The sequence below is a fragment of the Pogoniulus pusillus genome, chromosome 6, assembly GCF_015220805.1.
Source record: "Pogoniulus pusillus isolate bPogPus1 chromosome 6, bPogPus1.pri, whole genome shotgun sequence".
Classification (NCBI taxonomy): domain Eukaryota; kingdom Metazoa; phylum Chordata; class Aves; order Piciformes; family Lybiidae; genus Pogoniulus; species Pogoniulus pusillus.
Window position 1 is genome coordinate 15534956 of NC_087269.1, and position 22134 is coordinate 15557089.

At 58.0% G+C, this 22134-nt stretch overlaps 3 protein-coding genes across 4 annotated transcripts; 2 read left to right on the plus strand and 1 right to left on the minus strand.

The window, feature by feature from the left end:
* The first annotated feature begins 561 nt into the window (after nt 1-561).
* Nucleotides 562-2761, plus strand: NKX2-3 (NK2 homeobox 3). The gene is made up of 2 exons (XM_064145612.1): nt 562-1049; nt 1692-2761. The coding sequence occupies exons 1-2, from the start codon at nt 707-709 to the stop codon at nt 2333-2335; spliced, it is 987 nt and encodes a 328-aa protein (XP_064001682.1). The 5' UTR covers nt 562-706; the 3' UTR covers nt 2336-2761.
* Nucleotides 2762-12018: 9257 nt separating this feature from the next.
* SLC25A28 (solute carrier family 25 member 28) lies at nt 12019-16026 on the minus strand. Of its 2 annotated transcripts, XM_064144625.1 has the most exons (5): nt 15670-16005; nt 15304-15532; nt 14380-14436; nt 12562-13124; nt 12019-12145 (listed from the first exon to the last, which is right to left on the minus strand). In XM_064144625.1, the coding sequence occupies exons 1-4, from the start codon at nt 16003-16005 to the stop codon at nt 12607-12609; spliced, it is 1140 nt and encodes a 379-aa protein (XP_064000695.1). In that variant the 3' UTR covers nt 12019-12145; nt 12562-12606. The 2 variants fall into 2 exon arrangements, with proteins under 2 accessions (XP_064000695.1, XP_064000696.1); XM_064144626.1 differs by having other exon boundaries at nt 12019-13124; nt 15670-16026.
* A 615-nt stretch (nt 16027-16641) lies between these two features.
* ENTPD7 (ectonucleoside triphosphate diphosphohydrolase 7) lies at nt 16642-21967 on the plus strand. The gene is made up of 12 exons (XM_064144627.1): nt 16642-16830; nt 16901-17074; nt 17149-17354; nt 17465-17615; nt 18006-18109; nt 18183-18239; nt 18709-18854; nt 18937-19103; nt 19859-20183; nt 20262-20347; nt 20469-20630; nt 20795-21967. Exons 1-12 carry the CDS (start codon nt 16823-16825, stop codon nt 21021-21023), a joined length of 1815 nt encoding a protein of 604 aa, XP_064000697.1. The 5' UTR covers nt 16642-16822; the 3' UTR covers nt 21024-21967.
* The last annotated feature ends 167 nt before the right edge of the window (nt 21968-22134 follow it).

The window sequence follows — 22134 nt, forward strand, 5'->3', positions numbered from 1 at the left end:
GGGCAACGGAGGTGAACCTCACCTCCTCGCCGCATACAGGTCGGCGGGAGTCACTTATGGAGTCGGGCGGCCGACGGTGCTGGCAGGGCGGGGAGGCCGGGCCAGCGGAGCTGCACGTGTTCGTCCCTCCCGAGGCCGGGCCGAGCCGTGTGAGGGCAAGAGATAGGGGGACAGCGCCGGGGCTCGGCTCCCTACCTACCTACGCGTGTGCTTAGCACTGGGAGGGACGGCGGCGGCGGCGACTCTCTGTGGAGACCTCGACCCCAGCGCATCGACCCCGCGCCCACCACGAGGGTGCCGCGCCGACGGGTCGCTCGTCGGGGAAGCGGCCTTCACGAGAGCAACCTTAATACATTGCTATTTCTGGTCGCACGGCCGGAGCCGGGGAGGGGGCTGGCTCTGCCTCCCCCTCCCTCCAATGGCGAGGCCGTCTCCGGGCCCCGGCCCCTCCTCGCCGTGACGTGCCGGCCCGGGGCAGAGGAGGCTCCAGAGCCCTTGGCTGTCCCTGCAGAAGCTGTAACAAAACGCAGACCCCCAGCGCAGGGCTAATGGAGGCAACTTAGACAGGAGAAGGCGCGGCCCTTCGTCTCTCTACGCTGCTTACTCCCCCCTCCCCCCCCCCAGCACCGGGCGCGGCGCTCTACATCGAGCCGCCGCCCGAGCGCTGCCGGGCCCGCGGGACTGCCTGGCTGCTTACGCTGCCCCGATGATGTTACCGAGCCCAGTCACCTCCACCCCCTTCTCTGTCAAAGACATTCTCAACCTGGAGCAGCAGCAGGACCCACACTATGGGGCCCAGCTCCCGCACCACCTGGAGCACCACTTTCATCCCGCCGCATGTCTTCTGGCGGCCGCAGACGGCGCCCGCTTCTCCGACGGCGAGGAGGAAGAGGAGGAGGAGAAGATGTCGTACCTGAGCCCCATGGCAGCGCCCGTCAGCCAGCCGGACGCGAGGATCTCCACTGACAACTACGTGCACGCCGTGCTCCGCGGCTCCTGCGTAGCCCCCGGGCCGGGAGAGGACCTGGATGCCGCGGCCCGCGATCCAAGTGAGTACCAGTCCGCACCGCACTGCCGGGACGCGCCCGCGCTCGCTCCACGCGAGACGTTCCCAGCCCGCTGGGCATCATTCAGTGATACTACGGTTCCCGCCGTCGTCGCGTCCCAAAGGCATGTCGAGCCAGGACTGACACGTCTTGGGGTTGCCGCTGCCTATTTCTGCGCCCACCTCGCTGCCTTCCCGAGAAGCGCTTCCGCAGGGTGCGAAACACAGCTCTCGGCTCAGGCCCGCGCCCCACAATTTTCGGTAGCGGAGAGAGGAACGGCACGGTTAGGCGAAATCGCGCCCGCTGCGGTGGGAACCTCCAAGGAGCAGGTGCCCAGTGCCGCACGGGGCTCGGGCTTCAGTCCCGCGGTGCCGCAGCGGTAAAGCCGCAGCCGGCCCGGAGGCGCGGGGGTCGCGCCCAGCCCTGACGGCCGAACCAACCTCTCGCAAAGACAGGCGGTGTCGGAGGCGGCCGGTCCCAGCGCTGCTTTCCCACCCGCACCCCTGTTCCTCGGCGGGCGCGTAGCGGCGAGGGGATAGCTTGGGAGCAGCGCCAGGCGTTCGTCCGGCCGTAAGGCTCGTCGGGAACAGGGAATGCTCGGTGCGTCGTGGTGCAGCCATGACCTGTACTCCCCTCTTCGTGCAGAGAGTTGCGTCCTGAAGAAGCCTCTGGATGCGGCGGAGAAGGCGGAGGAGGCCGAGAGGCCGAAGCAGCGGAGCCGGAGGAAGCCGCGCGTCCTCTTCTCCCAGGCGCAGGTCTTCGAGCTGGAGCGGCGGTTCAAACAGCAGCGTTACCTGTCGGCGCCCGAGCGGGAGCACCTGGCCAGTAGCCTCAAGCTCACCTCCACGCAGGTGAAGATCTGGTTCCAGAACCGGCGCTACAAGTGCAAGCGGCAGCGGCAGGACAAGTCGCTGGAGCTGGGCGGCCCCGCGGCCCCGCCACCGCCGCGCAGGGTGGCCGTACCCGTGCTGGTCCGCGACGGCAAACCATGCCTCGGCGGGTCGCAAGGCTACAGCTCGGCGTACAACGGGCCCTACTCCTACAACGCTTTCCCCGCCTACGGCTACGGCAACGCTGCCTCCTACAACCCCGGCTACGGTTGCTCCTACCCCGCGGGCACTGGCGGCGCCTCTATGCAAGCCGCTTGCAGCCCGGCAGCAGCCGCCGCCGGCCCTTTCGTGAACGTGGGCAGCCTGGGGGGATTCGGCAGCGGCGGTCAACCGCTGCACCAGGCGTCATCGGGGCCCTCCTGCAGCCAGGGAGCACTGCAGGGCATCAGGGCCTGGTAGCCCGCACGCACTGATGGCCAAGAGCGGACCAGCAGGACGGCCCGGCGGCTCCGGGGCTCCGTCAATCACCCGCACTGCAGTCCGGCTGCACGCTGCGCGACGGATGCCCCGGACTGGAAAAGTGGCGGCGGTGGAGGGACGGCACGGCGGGACGCCGGCGCTCCCGCGGGCCGCGGCACGGGACCGGCGAAGTGGTGGGACGAAACGGAACGGGTCCGCCCCAGCTTGCAGCAGAGGGCCGCCGCCCCGCGGAGCCGCCGCGGCGGCCGGGCGAACCAGAGTCGGTCGCGCCGTTCCAGCGGAGCAGCTTTGCTTTTAAAAAGCCGACGGCGGGGTCCAGGGATGCTGCGGCCCCTCTGTCTGCTCTGTATTGGTTACTGCCAGCGCCAGCTCGCCGCGTCAGTCAATAAACCAGGTGCAATATCCGCTGCCCGCTCCTCCTTCGCCCAGTGGCCATTGCCTGGTGGCCGGGTCAGGACAGTGCCCGGCGGCGGGGCGGTCGCAGCGGTGTGCCCGCGGGGCAGGGCGGCCCGGCCGGTTTGTGAGTGTGCCAAGGGCGCTGAATGGGGCCGCGCAACTCAGAGCCGGGCCCATTGTGGCCGCCGGGCCGGCACTGAAAGGAGCCGCCGAGGAAGGTAGCGGGAATAGGCGCTTATTGGATTCGGGAACAAAAGGTGTGGCAGGGAGGCGAGGGACAAAGGGGCCCCGACGCCGAGATTGACGGGCCGCTTTGCCCCCCACTGAGGCCCAGGCCCGGCGCTTTATGCGCGAGGTCTGCAGAAACGTGCTGGGTTTTGTTCCCCTTTCTGGGAGCGCAGAGGGAAAGGAGGGGGGTCCGCGGGCCGCTGATTAGGGCCGGCCGGGCCGAGCAGCCTGAATGCCGGGGCATTATTGCTACATGTTCAGCCATTTCGTCCAGCTGCAGGGGGAGGGGGCAGCCGAGGCCCCCCGAGTCTCTCAGGACCGGCCGCCGGGTCACCCCCAGCCCGGGCCGCCCCGTCCCGCCGCCGCGGAGCCCTCGAGGCAGTCCCAGTCCCGTCGTCATCGCCGTGCCTCTGCCGCGCGGGTCCTACCGAGCGCCACCGCCGGGGCCAGAGACGCGCTCGGGGAGGGCCGAACACCTGCGGAGCTCCGTCTGGCTCCCGTCGGGCAGCCTTGGAGAGCGGTGGCGGCCGGAGCTCTCACAGTGTCCCGCAGGCCTCCTTGCCACGACTCTGGAGCTCCCGAAGATGTTTCCATCAGAGCCTTCTTGGAGTTGCTGGGACAGAGGCAGCTCGGGGGCTCGGTGTGTCTCCCACCATCGCCACGTAATGTCCACTGTGTCCTCCCTCTGCCCTCCCCACATCGGTCCCTCTGCCACAAGCACAGGACCAGGCTTTGTGGCCTGTCGTCACAGAAGCAGCAGGTAACAGCTTTTCGTGCTGCCGAATTCAGCTTTACAGTGCACATTTCCACTGCATGAGAGAAACACACCCCCTTGGGATCTGCTGTTTGAAATGAACCACAAAAATTCCGTTGCAGCACCGCGGAGACAGAGTGGGCAACCAGCACACGCAGCTCCCTGCCTCGTCTTGGCATAGCATGGTGATGTCCAGCAAGCCACGACGAGGCCAGCAGGATTCATGAGGCCGGTGCTGGGAGAGGATGCGGCACGCCCAGCTGATTGTTTGCTGGGTGGGAGTAAGGTGTCACAGGAGAGGAAGCCCAAGCCCTGATCTTGGCTTTCAGAGATGAGTGGTTAAGGCTCTGTGGTCTCGTGGGTAGAAACAGGATAGCCAAGAACAAAGATAGGTAATGCTCTCTCTTTGTGACAGCAGTCAGGCTGGGGAGATTTGTCTCTGCCATAGGAAAGAATTGCATTTTCCTCCATATTAGAACAGGCTGTTGTCTGCAAAAATAGGGAGCCTATGCGAGTTCATGCCTCACTGTGCAAATTAGGTGAATCATGACCATAGTACAAGCTCCCACCGTAGCATGTCCCCTACAAGTAGCTGGCAGATGACCAGAAATCCACCTCATCCCTGGCAGCACCCAGAGGCTCTGGGTGAAAACAGAGCTTTGGTGTGGGGCACACTGCCTGCATCTCCAGCCATGGTCTCTGGAACACAGACAATTAAGCAAAGGGGCACACAAGTACCCCATGGTTGCGTTGCAAGAGGCGATACCAGTACCAGCATTGCCATAGGTATGAGGTCAATTTTATGCTTGTCCCACTTGCACCTGGTCACATCCACATGCACTCCCTGACTCCTTTCCTTGCACAGAGCTGGAACAGCACCTAGCTGAAGGACACAGAGGCCTGGCTGCAGGCCAATGTGGCATGGTGATGAAAGATTCTAGATGTCCATTATAGCAAGCTCCAATCCTAGGACAGATCACAGCTGTCCCACCAGCTCAGACTCCGGGGGAGGGCAGGGGGTTAGTGAGAAGGACACCTCTGCAGACTCTCACCCAAAGACCCAAAGCTAATGGGGAGGACAGAGCAGTACAAAAAGCTGGCAGTGCTGGAGGGCCTGGAGCAGGCTGGCGGAAGTGAAGTGCTTCAAAGAGGAGGAACAGCCGTCAGGGGCCAGTGGGAGGGAGATGGTGGGAGACTGCAGATTGGACAGGCTGTCCAGGGTGCGGAGACACAATGGAGGGAAGTTGCTGTGTGGCTGCACTGGAAGCAGTGCCTTCTCATGACGTATCCTTTCCCTCCCACCCTGGGGTGAAGCAGGGTGCTGCTGGCAGCAGAATGAGAGACAAGAGCTGCAAGGTGCTTGTGGAAATTCCTCCAGCATGATTTCGCTAAGGCTGTGGTGGTGCAGTCAGAGGGAAGGAGAGAGGGAAGGTTGGGGAGGGCCATGGTCAAGGGGCAGAGAGCATGTGTTGTTTCTTCCTGGTTGTTTCAGGGGGTTTCCTGATGCTTGGGAGTCAGGGTGGGGTGGTGCTGATTGATTATGGACAGGAGTGACATTGTCTAAAACAGTGCACTGACTTAAAGCAAAGAAAAGAATGTTGGGGCAGCCAGACTTCAGGTACCAGGCCTCAAGCCCACTCTGTGGCATAGGCTCCATGTTCTGTTTTGCATTTGAGTTTCCTGGCCAAGGAGGAGCCCATGAGCAGAAGTTGCCTTTGTCCAGTGGTTCCTAGGGAGACTTTATCCAAATCTCATTGCTAGATGTTTTCCTGTGACCTCTCCATCGTGGTCAGAATCAAATGGGAGCAACACTGTTCCCTCTGCAGCACTACAGATGTGCTTTGGTTTCCCATTCTTCCCAGACTCTTTCCATTTCTCCCTTCCCTGCTGTTGCAGTCATCCCCCCCTCTCATTCATTCTTCTCTTCACCACCTAATTGCTGTCATCAGCAAGGAGCTCACATAGGTGTGGAGACACTGCTTCCCAGAGAAACTGGACAGGCTGCCCATGGATCTAGACAGACCTCACTGAGTTCTGATCCCATCTACTTCAACCCTGTCACAGCCACCTCCCGCTGCCTTGGGGCCAGGAAACTGGGGAGACTCAGCTGTGTCCTGGTGTGGTGTCCACTCTTGCCTTGCTGAGTGGTATCTGGGTTGGACTTGCAGGTCCTGCTCTACATTGCTTTCCACTCTAGCCACCAAGAGTGGGGAGCTGCAGAGGCTGTCCAGCCAGCAGGGCTCTATGAAGCCATCAAGGCTCAGAGATGCTGGAAGCTACTTCTGTTAATGGCAGTGTGAAGCTACTGCACAAGTGCTCTCCAGTGCCAAGAAAGCTGTGGCCAGACATAGATCAGGTAACTAAAATACAGGCACTCATGCTGTGTAACCTCCTGTGAGGCTCCCATTACTTGTCCACCAGCACAAGGGCCAGGGACCTGCCTCCCTTATTTTTTTGAGTCACAAATGGCCACTGACCCTTTCTAGTCTTCAATCTGTCCCATGCATTGCAAGATGACTACACCTGAGTAAGCAGGTTGAGGGTGTGTGCATATTTTAGCCGTTGCTTCTCTCCTCCCTGCACTGGTGCACTGGTGAGACTGGACACAGTGCTGCTACGAGGGATTCAGGTGAATTCAGAGGACGCCACATCTTTCTTCCCTTCAGGGCAGAGCACTACTGAAAGCCAGAGCCCTTCCAGGCTGCACCGTGCCACCTTCCTCCACCTGGGCAATGAAGTCCACAGACCTTTTCCCGGGGACGACCCTTCGCGCTCGCCCAGGACTGCTGCACTCAGGCAGTGCCAGGGCCGTTAGAGTCCACCGCCGCCGGCGGGCTGCTGCCCGGGAATGCCAGGTTCCCTGGGCTGTCATTTGAGCTACTGCTCCTGGGGCCTGTCCCCAGGCGAGGTACGCCACCGCCATCTGTCGGCAGGCTCTAGGGGACAGAGAGAGACACATACCCCTCTGTCCCCCACCCGCGCATGATGTTGGCTCTATTAGGGAGTGCTTGAGTGCCCCTGCAAGGCTCGGAGGGCTGCAGAGCAGCCGAGTAGGGCTACCTTCTCCCGCTGACATCACACCCCCGGCTCTGGGAACAGCAGTGGCTTCGGGGACAGCAGATGTTCCGGGCGGGCTGGTGTCTCCCCGGAGCTGAGCCCGACGGTAACTGGGATCTCATGGCACAATCAGCCTCACTGCAGCCGACAGCACCACCGAGACTTGTACGCGCAGCGAAAGAAAGGCTGCAGTGGGAGGGCGAGGGACAGGGTCAGTGCCCCCTTCTCCATCTCTAGCTACCGTGCAGGTCCGTTTCTAGGGAGCCGTGTTTTGCTCATAGTGGTGGTTTTTGTTTTGTTGTTGTTTGTTTGTTTTTAGCTGAGCACAGGCATTCAGCAGTTTTTTTTTTCCTCTGGTTATCTTCTCCGTTCCCAAGTGACGCGATTCACCCCGAGGTTGTGAGCCCCTTCCCAAAGCTCCAGATGTCCTGGCACTGCCCGCAGCCTCCAGCTACCACGTTCACTCCTGATAAATCCTTGCCCAGGGACATTTTCGGATGGCAGCGTGCAGCGCGCGGAGCCCGTTACAGCTGTGTCCTCACCAGAGGGAGCTGTGTCCCCGATAGAGGCACAATTTTATCCCAATTCCCTGATCGCTCACCTTTATGTAGCCCTTGGCAACGCTCCGGGTCACATACTGCTCAGGTCTAATGGGTCCCCAAAGGTGCCGTGCCAGGAATGGTCTGTGCCCTGTCAGGAGGCTTTTGTGTCACCCCCCCAAGACACAGTTGTCCACGGGAGGATTTCGGGGGTTTTCTGGAGCTAGCACCATGAGCAGTGCAATACCTGCATGCATGCCGGGCTGGCGACATTAGCGCTGAACATTTCTGGACCAGCCTTTGCTTCAGCTGCTTTTGAGACTGATCCCAGAGCAGCCTCTAGTGTCACACTAGCCTCGAGTTGTCCTCACCTGCTTGCTCTTGGGAGAATGACTCCTGCTGCTTCTGCCATGTCACTCCCATCCAGCCCAGAAATGGCTCTTCTCCCATCTCTGCTACCTCCCCAGTGTGACATGCCACTTGCCCTCAACCCAGCTTCGGACCAGCAGCATCTCCCCAGGGCCACCCAGGACGACTTGCAGCCTGTTGTTGGAGGACTTCAACACATAATCCTGCATAAAGTACAGGTATTACCAATATCTCCCCATAAACCCAGACACACAAAGACTAGTCACAACCCAGCCCTAGAGATTGTTTTCTCTGGTGGCTCTTTATACCCAAGAAAGAAGGTTGTTTGCCTCAGCTTTACCTTTCAGGCTACATTCCCTTCCTGCTCCATAATGTACAGTTGGAATCAGGCAGGCTAGGACCAGTTCAGCCAAGGGCTGTCTCTCAACAGCTTAACCCAGGCAGTAAGGTGGGTCAGAAGAGGCTTTCCCGGGGCCCACCAGAGGCAGTGTCTGCTCTGTATCCAAGCAGCCCCACTGCCTGCATTTACCACTGCTGTAAAGCTGTGGGGTCATGAGAACTTGTACTACTTTATTGGGGTCTGACAGAACCCTGAGGAATCCCAGAGCTGCAGTGTGGTGGGGCTGGAGGGAGGCTGGGAGCCCACCTCTGAGCCCCTGAATGACTCTGACCATCTCCTCTTGCTGAGTAGGGCTGTCTGGCACCCACTCCAGAGGGGCTGAGGAACAGGGAAGCTCTGGGTAGTCCAGGCATTGGCCATCCTGCTTGCCCCTGAACTGGGCTGGCAGACACTTGCTCCAGAGGGGCTGAGGAACAGGGAAGCTCTGGGTAGTCCAGGCATTGGCTATCCTGCTTGCCCCTGAACTGGGCTGGCAAAGCCCCCACTGCTGTGGGCTGGGACCCAATGGTCTATATTTGGCTCCTGGGACAGGAGCAGCCTGGGAGCCCACCAGCTGCCAGCTGAAGGTATGAGGAAAGGGCACTGGAAGGATGTCCATTTTTTGCTCTGTGGGAGATTAATCCCCTCCAGCTCCCCTCACCCCAGCTCTGCCCTTAATCTGTGGGAACATAGGTATCTCTGGTTACCCCAGGAAGATGACAGAGGGCTCCTGAGCTGCTTCTGGCATGGAAAACTCTGGCTGCCTGTAATAATTCAGGCTTGTGACACAGTGGAGCTGTGGCATCCCTGAATCTATCAGTGAGGTAAGGCTAATGGCACTGCCCAGCTCTGCCTGCTTGTAAGTTGTGGGACTTACAGGGATTTACAGCAGGACAGGGCTCAAACAGCAGTCAGGCATGTGAAGGTAAGGCAGCAAATCTCTGCCCAAATTGTATGTGGTTGGGAATCCTACAGGGACAGAAGATAAAAATGGGTTGTCTCCAAAACTTTGCCAGGCTGAGTGTAGCTTCCTTGCTGGAAAGCCAAAAATAGTCTCAGAAGAGACTGTAAGAGGGAACTCAGTCAAAGAGCAGCCAAATACCTAGGAGGCCATGAGACAGAGTCAGAGCAGCATGGCTCTGCTGAGATGTTATCACACCTTGAGAAGGCAGAGGCTGTAGCTGAACACTGGTTCAATAACTGATACCTCTCATCACGACAAAGGTGCAAGAGGAACTGGACTGGCTAGAGACACTCTCACCATGGCAGAGCTGGGGAGCAGCTGTACCACATCATGGCCAGCATTTGACCTGTGCCAGAAACTCAGCTCAGAGAATGAAGATGTCGGCAGAACAGGATTTTTTTCCTACTCTGTATAGGGTTAACACTCCTGGGGGAGTGACCCTGAACCTGACCCTAGGGGTCTTGGCCCCTCCTCAGGGGTGGGCCACACTCCAGGTGATGGTTAGCCCACTCCCCCCACTTCCTGCGGTATAAAAGAGGAGCACTTCCTGCTCCTCACTCTCTTGCTCTTGCTCTTTTTCTCCTTTTACCTGCGTTCATGATCGCACACACACACACACACACTGATACTGCATACCAGCCACGAGGCAGAGACACCATCACACTACTCGGGTTGTATCCATCCCTGTTTTGTATTTTGCTGTTTTCCCTTCCTTATCCTTTGTAAACTCCCCTACCTCCAATCCCTTTTTCTAAGTTATTGTTAAACTTTTCCTTTTTAACTTCCAAATCGAGTGAGATTGATTTATTGGGGTGTCCCTACCTTTTATCTCTCTCCCTGTCTTTTGGGGAAAGGAGGGGGAGGAGGGGAGGGCACTCTATAAACTCTATAAATTCTATAAATTGTCATTGGGTCTACCAAATTTATAAGAGTCTCTGGGAACTTGCATTTGAACCCAAGACATACTCTTTTTTTTTTTTTGTCTATCCAAGGGATACCTGGAAACCCCCTGGTTGGTTGTGCTGTCCCTGCAGTGCCAGATCTTTCACATGCAGTGCCATCCTCCCTGGGGCTGCCGCTGTCTGTGCTGGGCAACACCCAGCAGCTGCTGGGTAAGCTATCAAAGTGGCAGGAGATCAAAAAGGCCGTGCCCTTGCCAGGGGAGTGTTCGAGCCAGTTGCCCACATGGCAGCATCTCTGTGCTGACTCATCATCTCCCTGCTCCTGGGGGTCTCGCTCCTTCCTTCAGCACTTCTATCGGCAGTTATTCCTGGAAACATCCTAGAGTTCAACCATGCCTTTGCCAGCTGACATTTATAGAGCTTCTTTTAGCAGCTGATCGATCTAATGTGGTTAATCACCTCCCAGCCTCTGCTTATGCCTTTCCCTCTGCAGGGTCTCTCATGACCCTGGTATGTGGTGAAGGTTAAAGGCAAAGCTGCAGCTCTGCTGTCAACAGCTTTCAGCTTCTAAGCAGGGAGATCCATCCTGGCAGAGCCAGTACCTATCTAATGCCCTGCCAAGTTAATTCTCCTTCGGTCTCCCAGACATTTTTGCTTCTGAGATTTCATCTTCTTGGGTGGAAAAGCTGTGGGTTGCCAAATCTTGCTATACTCAAATTATTTCTTAAAGCCCCAGCTCCTGAAATGGTGAGTAAAATGTAGGCTCCTGCATTCCAGTGGCTTTTATTTCTTGAAGGTGTTCCTCATCCTCCTGATTGTGCAGCAAAAGGAAGCACCAGGAACCTGCAGCCCATGCCAGGGAGTAAAGGACAGGCACACAATCCAGGTGTACCTGGGCTGCAGAGCAGTGGCTGTGAACACGCTGTGCCCAGAGACACCCAGACCATCAGAAATCCCATAGGTGGCAGCTCAGCATCCATCCTCAGGAACCCTGAGCAAAAGAGATATTTAAGGTAGAGCTAAGGGTTCACAGGAGCTTGGGAGCGTCATGCACCTGGATCTACAGTGCAGGGGTTGTTGGTCTCCAACTCCTAGAGGGCTGCACGTTCACCATTTCACTCAGCAACCTTTGCAGCAGCAGTAAAGTCCACCCTAGTAGCTGTATGTTAGCCAGCAGATCCTCTGCAGCAGCCCTGAGTTGACCAAGATGCTCACTGGCAGCATGTTATGGTGGCTGTGAACCCACCTCCTCCAGGCTGTCATTTTGGACATGGCAGCATGGAGTGCATGCTCTACTGCAACCACTTGTGGGAACATCCTGGGAAAGCTAGGGGTCATCCACTGGCACATAGCTTGAGGAATGCTGAGCTCTGGCCTGGGAGGGTCAGCACAACTAGGTGATACTCTGGTGCAGAACATATGATTCAGTAAGCCTGGCTCACAGGTCGAGAGCTGAGTGGACCCTACAAGAAGTCACTATCAAGATAACTAACATGTTCAAAAGATAAGCTATTCTATTAATTAGCATTAGATTTGGAAAAAAAATAGTAGCACTCTGAACAAGGTCGGTGGTATTTTTAAAATGCTCATCAAGTATCAAACCAGTTTAATAACTCAAAATCAGGGCAAAATCCCTGCTGAGCCCCAGATTTCCTGTGCAAGGTGCACAAAACCCTCTAGCCTCATCCAAGTGCAAAAAATCCAGTGCAATCCCAGACATACACAATCTGGGACTCTCCTCCAACATCTGTCTGGAGCAGTTTGGAAGGATCCTGAGAATCCCTGGTCAGACTGAGGATGTGAGACTACCAAATCAAAGAGCATGAATCTCAGCTTCACCAGTGAAGTCATCCCATGCCTATAGCAGCTGATGGGCCACAAGGCAAAGGATATGGCACACATTCCTCCTTGTATGTTGCCAGGGTGGCTGACAGGCAGATTTTCATGTCCCACCTCTACTCCCAAACTCCACTTCGCTTCTCCCTCTGGCACCTATCAAGAGCTCAGCACCACACAGTCAGAAAGGCATGGTGCTGGAAGGTAGGCCATGGGGAGTAAGAAGGGGACATGAGGATAGAGCAGAATTTGTTTTATTGGAGGTGTCAAGAGCAGGAACAGTAACAAACCTACAGGCTCCCCTCCTCAAGTGCCATCCTCCTGTTCCACTCCACCACTGGGGCAGTCAGCATCACATGTGCGTGCTACAAGACAACGGCAAGGCTTACACTTCGCTTCAGCCAAAAGCCAGACAAAGCCCCCAGCAACCCAAGACAGTGCCACCACTGCCCCCTCCTTAGTGACTGCAAGCTCAGCTTGGCCCTGCCAGAAGCAGGGCAGGACATTCACCATCCCCTCTGAGGAAGGGTGAGATTTGTGTGACAGGTTGTGGTTAAGGGAAGGACAGGAGCACAGCTCCACTGAACGCCAGGAGATGTGACCTGGGTTGCACCTCCAGTAAGGACACCTCGGAGGACCCTGGGAGAGGGCAAGCTGTACAGCTTGAGCAGAGCTGCAGCAGCCAGAGGCGAAAGCCAGCATCACTAAACCCTAAAGGGCTTCACCGCCCCCTTTCTTCACCACAAACCAAACCAAAAGGTAGAGGGGTCAGAACACAAACCAGGAGGGGAGGTGAAGCAGGTCTGGAACGGTGCTCGGCTCTGGCTCACTTCCCAGCACGCCGCTCCTCCTGGCGTTTGGTGAGGATGTATTTGAAGAATTCGTACACAGACCAGGCAATCGCTGTCGAGGGCATCTGATAAATGACTCTGGCCTGGACTCCTCTGAAGTAGGCGGTCACGCCGCCCACTTGGTACACCGTCCTGAAGGCATTGGCCATGCCTGTAATGTGTCTGCTGATGTTGGAGCTCAAGGCCAGGGACTCCTGGGTGTTGAGTAGCGTTTTGCAAACGTCCAAAGGTGTAGTGGCAGCAGCAGCAACAGCCCCTGCACAGGCTCCAGAGACCACATGAGAGCCTGGGTTGTACTGTCTGTGGGGGTTGAGCTGCTCTTGCAAGAACTCGTAGGTCATGAAGTGAATGGCTTGGAAGGGGATGTTCATAGTGAGCTGGGTGGTGTAGCTGCGGTAGAAAGCTCCAGCCCCTTCATTGCGCCACACAGCCCGCACACAGTCCGTCACACGCTGGTAAGGCGAGTTGTACATCTGCATCCTCTGTTTGACCACTTGGAACAGATGGTGGCAGCCAGCAACAGCAGTCAGGACCCAGGCATGGAAGTGAAGAGGAGAGAGAAAAAGTAAGCGCAAAGACAGACTTTCTCTAATTGCTGGGAGTAAGGTCATGCTGGATCAGCAGAGCTCTGCAAGTCCCCAGTTAGGACTGTAGACATTTAGACCTGCCGAGGCATCATCACTGCACGTATAACACCACCCCCAAACCACACAGCTGCTGCAGCCTCAGGGATCACCCCCAATACCCAGGTCCAGATCCAACCTCACTCTCAAGTGACTGGCATTGCCCCATACACCACTGCAGAACTACCAGTCATAAGAACTCTCCTTGCATCTAGTCTTTTTGCTTTCAGACAACTCACAATCTTGATGAGCCTGTTTCTCCCCAGCCACCCCTGCTGCAGCCCAGAACAAGCACAGCACATCTGAGTCCATCAGCCAGCAATTATTACAAGGCCAGTGCAAAAACACAGCCACTCTGGGGCAAGCACCAACTCATTTCAATACATCCATCAGTGGGGCAGCCTGCTGCTGTCCTGCCTCCCGGCCTCAACATGACATGGAACCAAATAACAATGCGACTACAAACCACTGCAGCTGTGACAAGATGACAAGCTCCAGGGAAGAAATGACAATGGTCTTGGCCACTCATCTGCCTGTCTGTGCCTCAGGGTTCCAGCCAGTCAGAAGGCAGGCAGGAGCCTTGCCAGGCCCAGATCAGCTGAAGCCTGCACCATCACAAGCCCCCCCGGTTTTAAGAGGAAAAAATACACTCACGACTGGCTTTTCTGTAGTATTCCTCCTTCTTACACCATGTTCAAACTTTACAATTTCCCACTCTTTCAAGCATACCAAACTCAACAAAAGCAGCATTTTCCTGATTTCTCTAGAACCCTTTCATACTTGCTTCATTTACAGTTTTTCCTCAACTACAGGCCCACCTTTCTGAGACCTTGCCATAGCAATGCCCTGATTCCAGGTGACTCACCAAGCAAATCTCCAGGAAAAAGGTTGGTGCCTTCTTGACTCAGGATAAGATAACATTTGCTGCACTTCCCAAAATAAATTCTTCTACCTACCCTCTCTGTAACAGGCAGCCACTGGGATCCCTAACTAGAGCCACAGCCCCCACAGGATCCTTGCAGTTGTGTGTGTAATGAGAAAGCACCCTCTGTGTTGCACAGGGGACCCAAGTGGCACGAGCAGTCCCTGATCCTCCCCTCCCTGGCAGGCCAGGACCATTGTTACCTTCAGCAGGGTTCATGGCTGCATCATGGAGCAACGTTGCTACACACCCGGCTGCACCTGCAAAACAAGAACTGCCACAGATAAGGGGGGGGACACGACCAGCAAGGTACCCTGGGGCTCTACCATAGCCTCAGGTCCCTTACCAAGGCACAGGAGGAGGCCTCTGAAAAAGAGAGGAATCCTAAAGAGACTTTCATGTCCCCTCCAAAAGGCTGGCTGGCCCTCGGTAATTCTCACTCAGAGAAAGCTCAATAGGGAGAGGATTGTGAGAGGTTGTCCATTCCCAAGGGTTGACTGGAACTCTCATAGACAAGCTGATTCCAACAGTTAACACAGGATCAAGAGAACAGCAAGTGTCCCAAGCCCCATGCATGGAGAAGGGGAAAGCTAATGGTACTCCACTGCACACTTGATGAGGATGGGGTATGTCCTGCTCTCCCCTTGACCCTATGCTTTCCCCACTACGGCATCTCCTTGAGCCAAGCAACAGGCATCATGGCAAGACAAGCTCCAAAACCACATGGTGCTCCTGGAGTGAGCTCTGCCAGTAACCTATAGGTCTCCATCTCGTCCCAACTCCACTGCAGGCAGCTCCTCTAGTGACATCCTTCCGAGCTGGAGCTGCTGCCCAGCTTCAAGCCAGATACCTGCGATCAGCTCCAGCAGGTGCGGGACCGGCTCTTCCCCTAGTCTGTCAGCACGCCGGCACAGCACTGCACAGCTGGTTCACAGCTGGAGAGCACAGGGCTTTAGGATATCCGGGACACCCCGACCCTGCAGCGGCTACAGCCCTGCAGATGAGTGGGACCGGACTGGACCTCCCTACCGCCAAAACTCGGCGTCTCCCCACCCTGGAGTTGAGAGGGAGCGGCCCGCGGTAGCCCCCGGCCTCCGTGGCCCCCCGGGGGGCATCGGAAGCAGTACCGTTGGCCACATGGCTATTGCCCCCCGCGTGGATAACGTCGCTCAGCGTCTTTTTTAATTTTTCGTAGCAGGCAAAGTAGAGGGCGTGGGCCGGGCCGGCGCCGGTGGCTGTGATGTTCATGCCCCGCATGGGCCGCCAGACACCCTCGGTGCGGGCGATGCGCCACAGGGCCTCCAGCACGTTCCGGTAGCGGGCAGCGGGCTCTGGCTGCAGGCTCTGCATCCGTGTCTGCAACACAAGGCCCGGGCGGGCGTCCCGTCACCCTCGTGGGACCGACTGGGGCAACTCCCACCTCCCGCCCGGTCAGGACCCGGTTTGCCGCCCCCCTCCCCACCGCGCCCCCGCCCGGCCGCCAGTGCCAGCACCTTGACGCAGTCGACGGGGTACATCACGCAGTGCTCCATGACGCCCGCCACGGCACCCGCCAGCATGTGCGTAGAGACAGCGGCGCCCTGCGGCAGCGCCTCGTAGTCGGGGGCAGGCGGGGAGCGCGGCTCCGTGCCCCGTGCTGCCTCGGGTCCCTCTGGGCCGGCGCCAGAGCCCGGGCCCACCTCTGCCTCCGCGCCGCCCCGCCGCGCCCAGCCCGCGCCGCCGCCGCCTCCCATCAGCAGTAGCAAGACGCGGCCCGATTCCGCGCCGCCCCGTGCGCCGGGGCTGGGGCCCGGGCCCGCGCCCGCCCCCGCTCCCGCCCCCAGCTCCATGGCGCCGCAGCCACCGCCGCCGCCGCCCCGGCCCTTCGCCGCGCCGTGCCGCCCCGTGCGCCGCTCCCCGCCCCTCCCCGCCGCGCCCATTGGCCGCCGCGCCCTGCCGCCCGCCCCCACCGCGCGCCCACTGGTTCTGCTCGCCGCCTACCATCCCCGCGTTCAGTGCTCATTGGCTGCCGCCTCCGGAGCTCGGACACCGCCACTGGTTGGCTACTGCCTCCGGCGCGTTCGGGTGCGCTGCCGGTTGGCCGTCTGAACTCCCCACCCAGCCGGATCGAGCAGCCCATTGCGTGTCTCAACTTTGCGCTCCGCCCCGACGCGCATCCCATTGGACGCTGAGCCCGGGACCTTTGGCCCGCCAGCAGCGGCTCTCCGCGGGACCGGAGGGCTACCATTGGCCGCCTCGGCCGCCACTCCGGCGCTCGGCGCGTGCTGTTTATTTGGGTGTTTCGCATTGGCTGGCTGCTGGCGGTAGAGAGCCTGCGATAGGGCGCGCAGAAGGAGGGCTCGGGATGACGACTCCCGGCGAAGGTCGGACGTGAGAGCAAGGGCGAAGACAGATGCGGCACTTGGCCTCCTGGGGGCGCCGTGCCGTCCCGATCCAATTGGTCACCTGGTCGCGTGGGCGAGCCTCCGCCGGAGGGCGTCGATGACGATTTGGTTTACTGATCGCGAGGGGCGGAGCGCCGCCCGGCGGGGCTCGTCTGCGGGGGCCCCTATTGGCCGTGGCGGGGTTGTCTGGTGACGTGGCCGCCGGTGCCGGTGGCGGGTACCGGCAGCGGGGCGATGCGCGGGCGGGCGGCGGCGGGCGCACATGGCCAGGTGAGCGGGGCCGGGCCTGGGAACCGGGGCTGGCCCGGGCTCGCTGCTGAACTGTGGCTTCTGCCCTCAGGATTGGCGTTTCCTGCCCGTCGTGGCGCTCATCGGGACCCTGCCCCTGCCCGGTGCCGCGGCAGCGCCCGGCAGTGCTGGGGCTTGCTCTCATCGTGGGGCTGCTACTGCTGCTGACGGTCGCCGCACCTCGTCGCTGGGCCGCACCTCCCCGCGCTTCCCGGCGCGACGAGAGGTGAGCTAGGACTGGGACTACTGAGGGTCCGGGGCTCGCCGTTGCCTGGTGGTGCTGATGCGCCCCGTCCCTAGGTACCTGGCACGGGCGGAGGAGCTGACGGCCACTGACGTTGAGGACTCGGCCCTCAATTACGGAGTGGTCATAGATTGCGGGAGTAGCGGGTCCCGGGTCTTCGTCTACTTCTGGCCTCCGCATAACGGGAACCCCCACGACTTGCTGGACATCAAGCAGATGAGGGATCGGAGCAGCCGTCCCGTAGTCAAGAAAATTAAACCAGGTCGGTGCTACCGATCTCTGCTTCTGGCCCCGATATCCCCACATACTGAACAGGTACGACTGCAGCCTGTGGTGAGGCTGGCTGGTTCACAGCCTCATTTCCGCGGGCAGGCATCTCCACGGCAGCGGCAGCCCCTGAGCAAGCTACGCCCTACCTGCGCCCTCTGCTTCAGTTCGCGGCAGCCCACGTCCCAGCTCAGAAGCACAAGGAAACTCCGCTTTATATCCTGTGCACGGCAGGCATGCGGCTGCTGCCCGAAAGGTGAGCTCGTCGCGGGAGCCAGGAGCTCTCGGCGATCTCTCAGCTGCGAGAGCCGGGGAAGAGAGCTACCTGTCTGAAGCCTAACGGGAGAAATAGGAATTGCGGAGACAAGAGGGACTGAGAAAGAAAAGGGCATGTTGTAGTGACAAGGGCTACACAAGGAGGGTTTGACCATGCTGGGAAGTAACTGAGAGAAGACACCTTTTACTGGAGTCTCAAATGGATAGAGCTGGTTTCTCATGTCCAAAGTGGACTGGGTGCAGCAGCAAGGTTCACAGGGCTGGCTGTAAGGTATATTGTGGTGAGATTCCCACAGTCTCTTGCACTCCTGTGAAGAAGAGTTGCTAGTGAAGGTCTTTTAGCACCTGTCCCTCTTCTGCATCCTTGCAGGCAGCAAGCTGCAATCTTGGACGACCTGGTGAGAAACGTGCCCCTGGAGTTTGATTTCCTCTTCTCCAAATCGCATGCAGAAGTGATCTCAGGGAAACAGGAAGGTAGGAGCAGCCACAAAGCGCTGCTTACTTCTCTTTAGTATATTGCCACAACGACTCTTTCTGTCTTGTGCAGGTGTTTATGCTTGGATTGGCATTAACTTTGTGCTGGGACGGTTTGACCATGAGGATGGTGAGTCTGGCTGCTTGTAAAGCAGCTGGAAGGGTCTGGACAGAACCTTGCTGGAGCTCACCCTAGAGCTGGAGATAAGAGGAAGCTCTGAAGTGGGTAGTGGCTGTCCCTCTGGCCAGGCAATGCCTGAACCCAGATACGTGTGTCGAATTCTCCTAAGCCTGGGACCTGGAGGGGCACTTGCTCCAGTCAGAGAAACAAGTTCCTGTGTGAGGGGCACACCTCCAGCACTTGGGAGAAAAACTAGGGAGAGAGGGTTTGTAGTACTCTTCCTGTAGTGGTTTCCATCAGTGGACGCTTTGAGGGAACCTACAAAGCTAAGGGGGCCTTGCCAGGACCTGCTGCCCTGCATGTGGCTAATTTCAGGGGTGGAGAAGCCCCACAAGGTTCCTATGGTTGAATAGCAGTGACAGTGAGAAGATGCTGTCCTAGGCCCTGTTCCTCACTGACAAGCTGCTGTGTGTTGCAGAGGAGGATGCGATGGTCACCGTAGCACTGGGGGACCAGAAAGAGTCACTGGTTCGGAAACGAACAGTGGGAATCCTAGACATGGGGGGCGCCTCCCTACAGATTGCCTACGAGGTGCCTGACTCTGGAACTTTCTCCTCGCAGCAGGTATGTACCTGCCAGCTGGTCCCAAGAGCAGCCTCTGCCTTCCCTGGGTCACTGCTGATCACAGACCTCTCTGTATCCCCAGGAAGAGGCTGCTAAGAGCTTGCTGGCAGAATTCAACCTGGGTTGTGATGTGCAGCACACTGGCCACATGTACCGCGTCTATGTCAACACCTTCCTGGGCTTTGGGGGCAATTTTGCCCGGCAGCGTTATGAGGACCTTGTGCTGAACCAGACCTATGCGCACAACCGGTATTGCTGCCTTGCCTAGAGGTGCCTCTGTTGGGGCATTGCAAAATGGGGTACTGGTTCCTTCACATGACCCTCTCCACAATGGATTTGTTCCAAGAACCACCTGAAGCAATAAAAGCTCCCACAATCACCCTGGCAGCAGCCATGTGGCAGTGGGTGGTGCCCAGGCTGGCACAGAGTGTACAGGCACTGCCCTTCTCCAAGCCCAGCAGATATTAGTGCTGTAGCTCCCTGCCTTCTTCCTCTTCCCCTCATGGCAGGCTGTGGGGAGACTTCTCTGGTGGCTTTTGGCTTTTATTGCTCTGCGTTTTCCTCCTCTAGCACTGCCTTACTCAGCACATCTTTTGTCACATCCCCACCTCGAGCTGTCTTCTATTTCCCCTTCCCAGAGCACTACGTGAAGCTGTCACCAGAGGTGGAGAGACCTGGTGCCCAGGTATTCCTGTGCCAGGAGAAACCCTGCCTCCAGAGCCCCAGAGGCTAGCAGGGGGGCAATCTTTGCAGGATGTCTGGGGTGGGCTGTGCCTTAATGCATCCTACAGATGCTCAGGGCATATGGCCACAGGTCAGTGTGATGAATGTGGCAAGTGTGGCCTCAGCAGGTGTCAGGGAAGGTGCCAGCACTGTGTGGTATGAGGAGATATGGCTTGGTCTGGTGCAGGGGGTCTCTGTATGTGAGGCAGCCCTAAACTAAGCTTTTAGGGGTAGTACAAGAACCCTGTGCAATTGCCTTTTCTTCCTGACCTGTTTTCCAGCCTATACAGCCACCAGACAGGGCTGAGCCCGGAGATGCCTTTCCTGGACCCCTGCCTGCCTGTAGGGCTGGAGGACACTGTGGTGAGGGACCGCCAAACCCTGTATGTGCGGGGTCGAGGGGACTGGCTGGCCTGTGTGGAAATGGTGCAACCCCTCCTAGCTGCACCCAACAGCAGCCAGCCCTCCCTGGTGGGGGCCTACAAAGCACCCATCGACTTTAGCAACAGCGAGTTTTATGGCTTCTCTGAGTTCTTCTACTGCACCGAGGATGTGCTGCGCCTAGGGGGCCGCTACAGTGCCCCTACCTTCACTGCTGCTGCCCAGGTGGGTACTGCCCAAGCCTGGGGCTGGGAGGGAATAGGGGCTGTTTCTCTGCTTTGATCCCCAACTTCTATTCCCCAGGAGTACTGCAGGCAACGATGGGAGGTGCTGACACAGCGCTTCCATGGTGGCCTCTACTCTGCACATGCTGACCAGCACCGGTTGAAGTAAGTGGCTTTGTCTGAGGGGTGCCATCTCCCGGTGGTTGGGGAGGGAGGGTTGCTGAGGTGAGAGACTGTGGTACAGGTAGCGTTATGTGGCTGATATTCCCATGTGCCATGCCTGCAGGTATCAGTGCTTCAAATCAGCCTGGATGTACCAAGTCCTTCACCAGGGCTTCCACTTCCCCCTGGATTACCCTAGCTTGCGCACAGCCCAGCTGGTATATGACCGGGAGGTGCAGTGGACTCTGGGAGCCATTCTCTACAAGACACGGTTTCTGCCACTCAGGTACCATTGGCTTGCTGATGGCATCACTCAGGGAACGGTGGGTGAGGATGAGTAGAAGTTACCTTACAGGGAAAGGGCTCTGCCACACCCAGCAAGGGGAACAGAGCACTACCTATGGTAGTACCTAACAGCACCTCAGAGCAAGTCCTGACTCCTCTCTGCAGGGATCTCCGTCGGGAGAGCATGAGGCAAGCACATCCCTCCTGGCTGCGCCTCTCTTTTGTCTACAACCACTATCTTTTCTTCGCCTGCATCCTGGTCGTAGTGCTTGCTATAGTCCTCTACCTCCTGCGGCTGCGCCGCATCCACCGCCGGCAGCTGCGCTCGGCCCAGCTCACCCTGCTCTGGCTGGACAAGGTAGTGGTGCCACCAGGCCAGGGAAATGGGCCATGATGGTGGTACACACCTTCCATTTGCACCAGCAGAACCAGGACTGGGTGACAGCCTGGGCTCCAAGGGCTTTCTTAAAGGCTATTTCAACTCTGCAGTCCATCATCTCCATATCAGAAACACAGCCTGTGGGCTGAGGCAGCTGTAGACATTGAAGTCTTCCTCTCCACCTTGCCCCAGTCCTAATCTTAGCATTCCTTGGCCTCTAGCCTTTGCCTCATTACATGGTGTAGGGCAAAGTCCTCTGCTGCCAGCAGGCTCAAGGTTGCGGCACTGGCAGGGCCCTCAGATAAGCAGGACGCTATCACCAATGCAGCCAACCTAAGGCCTGAAGCATTGGGCCACCCTGTGATTCAGCCATTCATTTGCAGTGCAGGCTGGGTGAGGTGGTGTAGTTTATCACCTGGGGTGGCCTTTCTGCAGTTTATTAGCCCAGGAGCTAAAAAACAGCTTTCCCCAGGAAAGTAACTGCAGGAATGAGGTGAGCTACAAGTTCCCCTGAACTGCTCTGTCCAGCCTGGCCCCTCTTGCAGCTTTCCTTAAGCTGTCCTGTTCTTTACTGTATCTTCCCTCCCAGGACAATCCCACAATCCTAGCCCAAGAGGGCTCAGGGATTGGTTCCTAAGGCACCACTAATATGGACTGCCTTTCCTTTCATGCATTCCTTTCTGGGCACATCTGCACTGCAATGTCCCACACATTAATCAAGAACTAGTACCAGGACCTCTGGTTCTCCACCCTGAGTGCAGGCTGGGCCTGCCCATGAGGGAACCACCTACTCCAGCCCAGCTCACTGCCCCAGGGCAGGCCTGTGTTCTGGCTGGGCATACAGGCATGAGTCTTTCTCCCCTGGGGCTGGAGCACCCCTGTCCCCTGCCAATGAAGTTTGTCACTTTTTACTTGAATTCAGCTGTTCCTGTAGCAATAAACAAATTCCATGACCCAGACAGCATTGTTGGTGTTTTCTAGCAAGCACTTCCCTAGCAGTGACAGCTCCTGGCTGGTGGCACAACTTGGGGAGACAGTCTATGTTTGCCAGAGCATTGCTTTATGTCCCTGCACTGGGACCATGGAGCTGCCTTAGTACTGGCAGATGTTCTCTGCTCTTCCATCA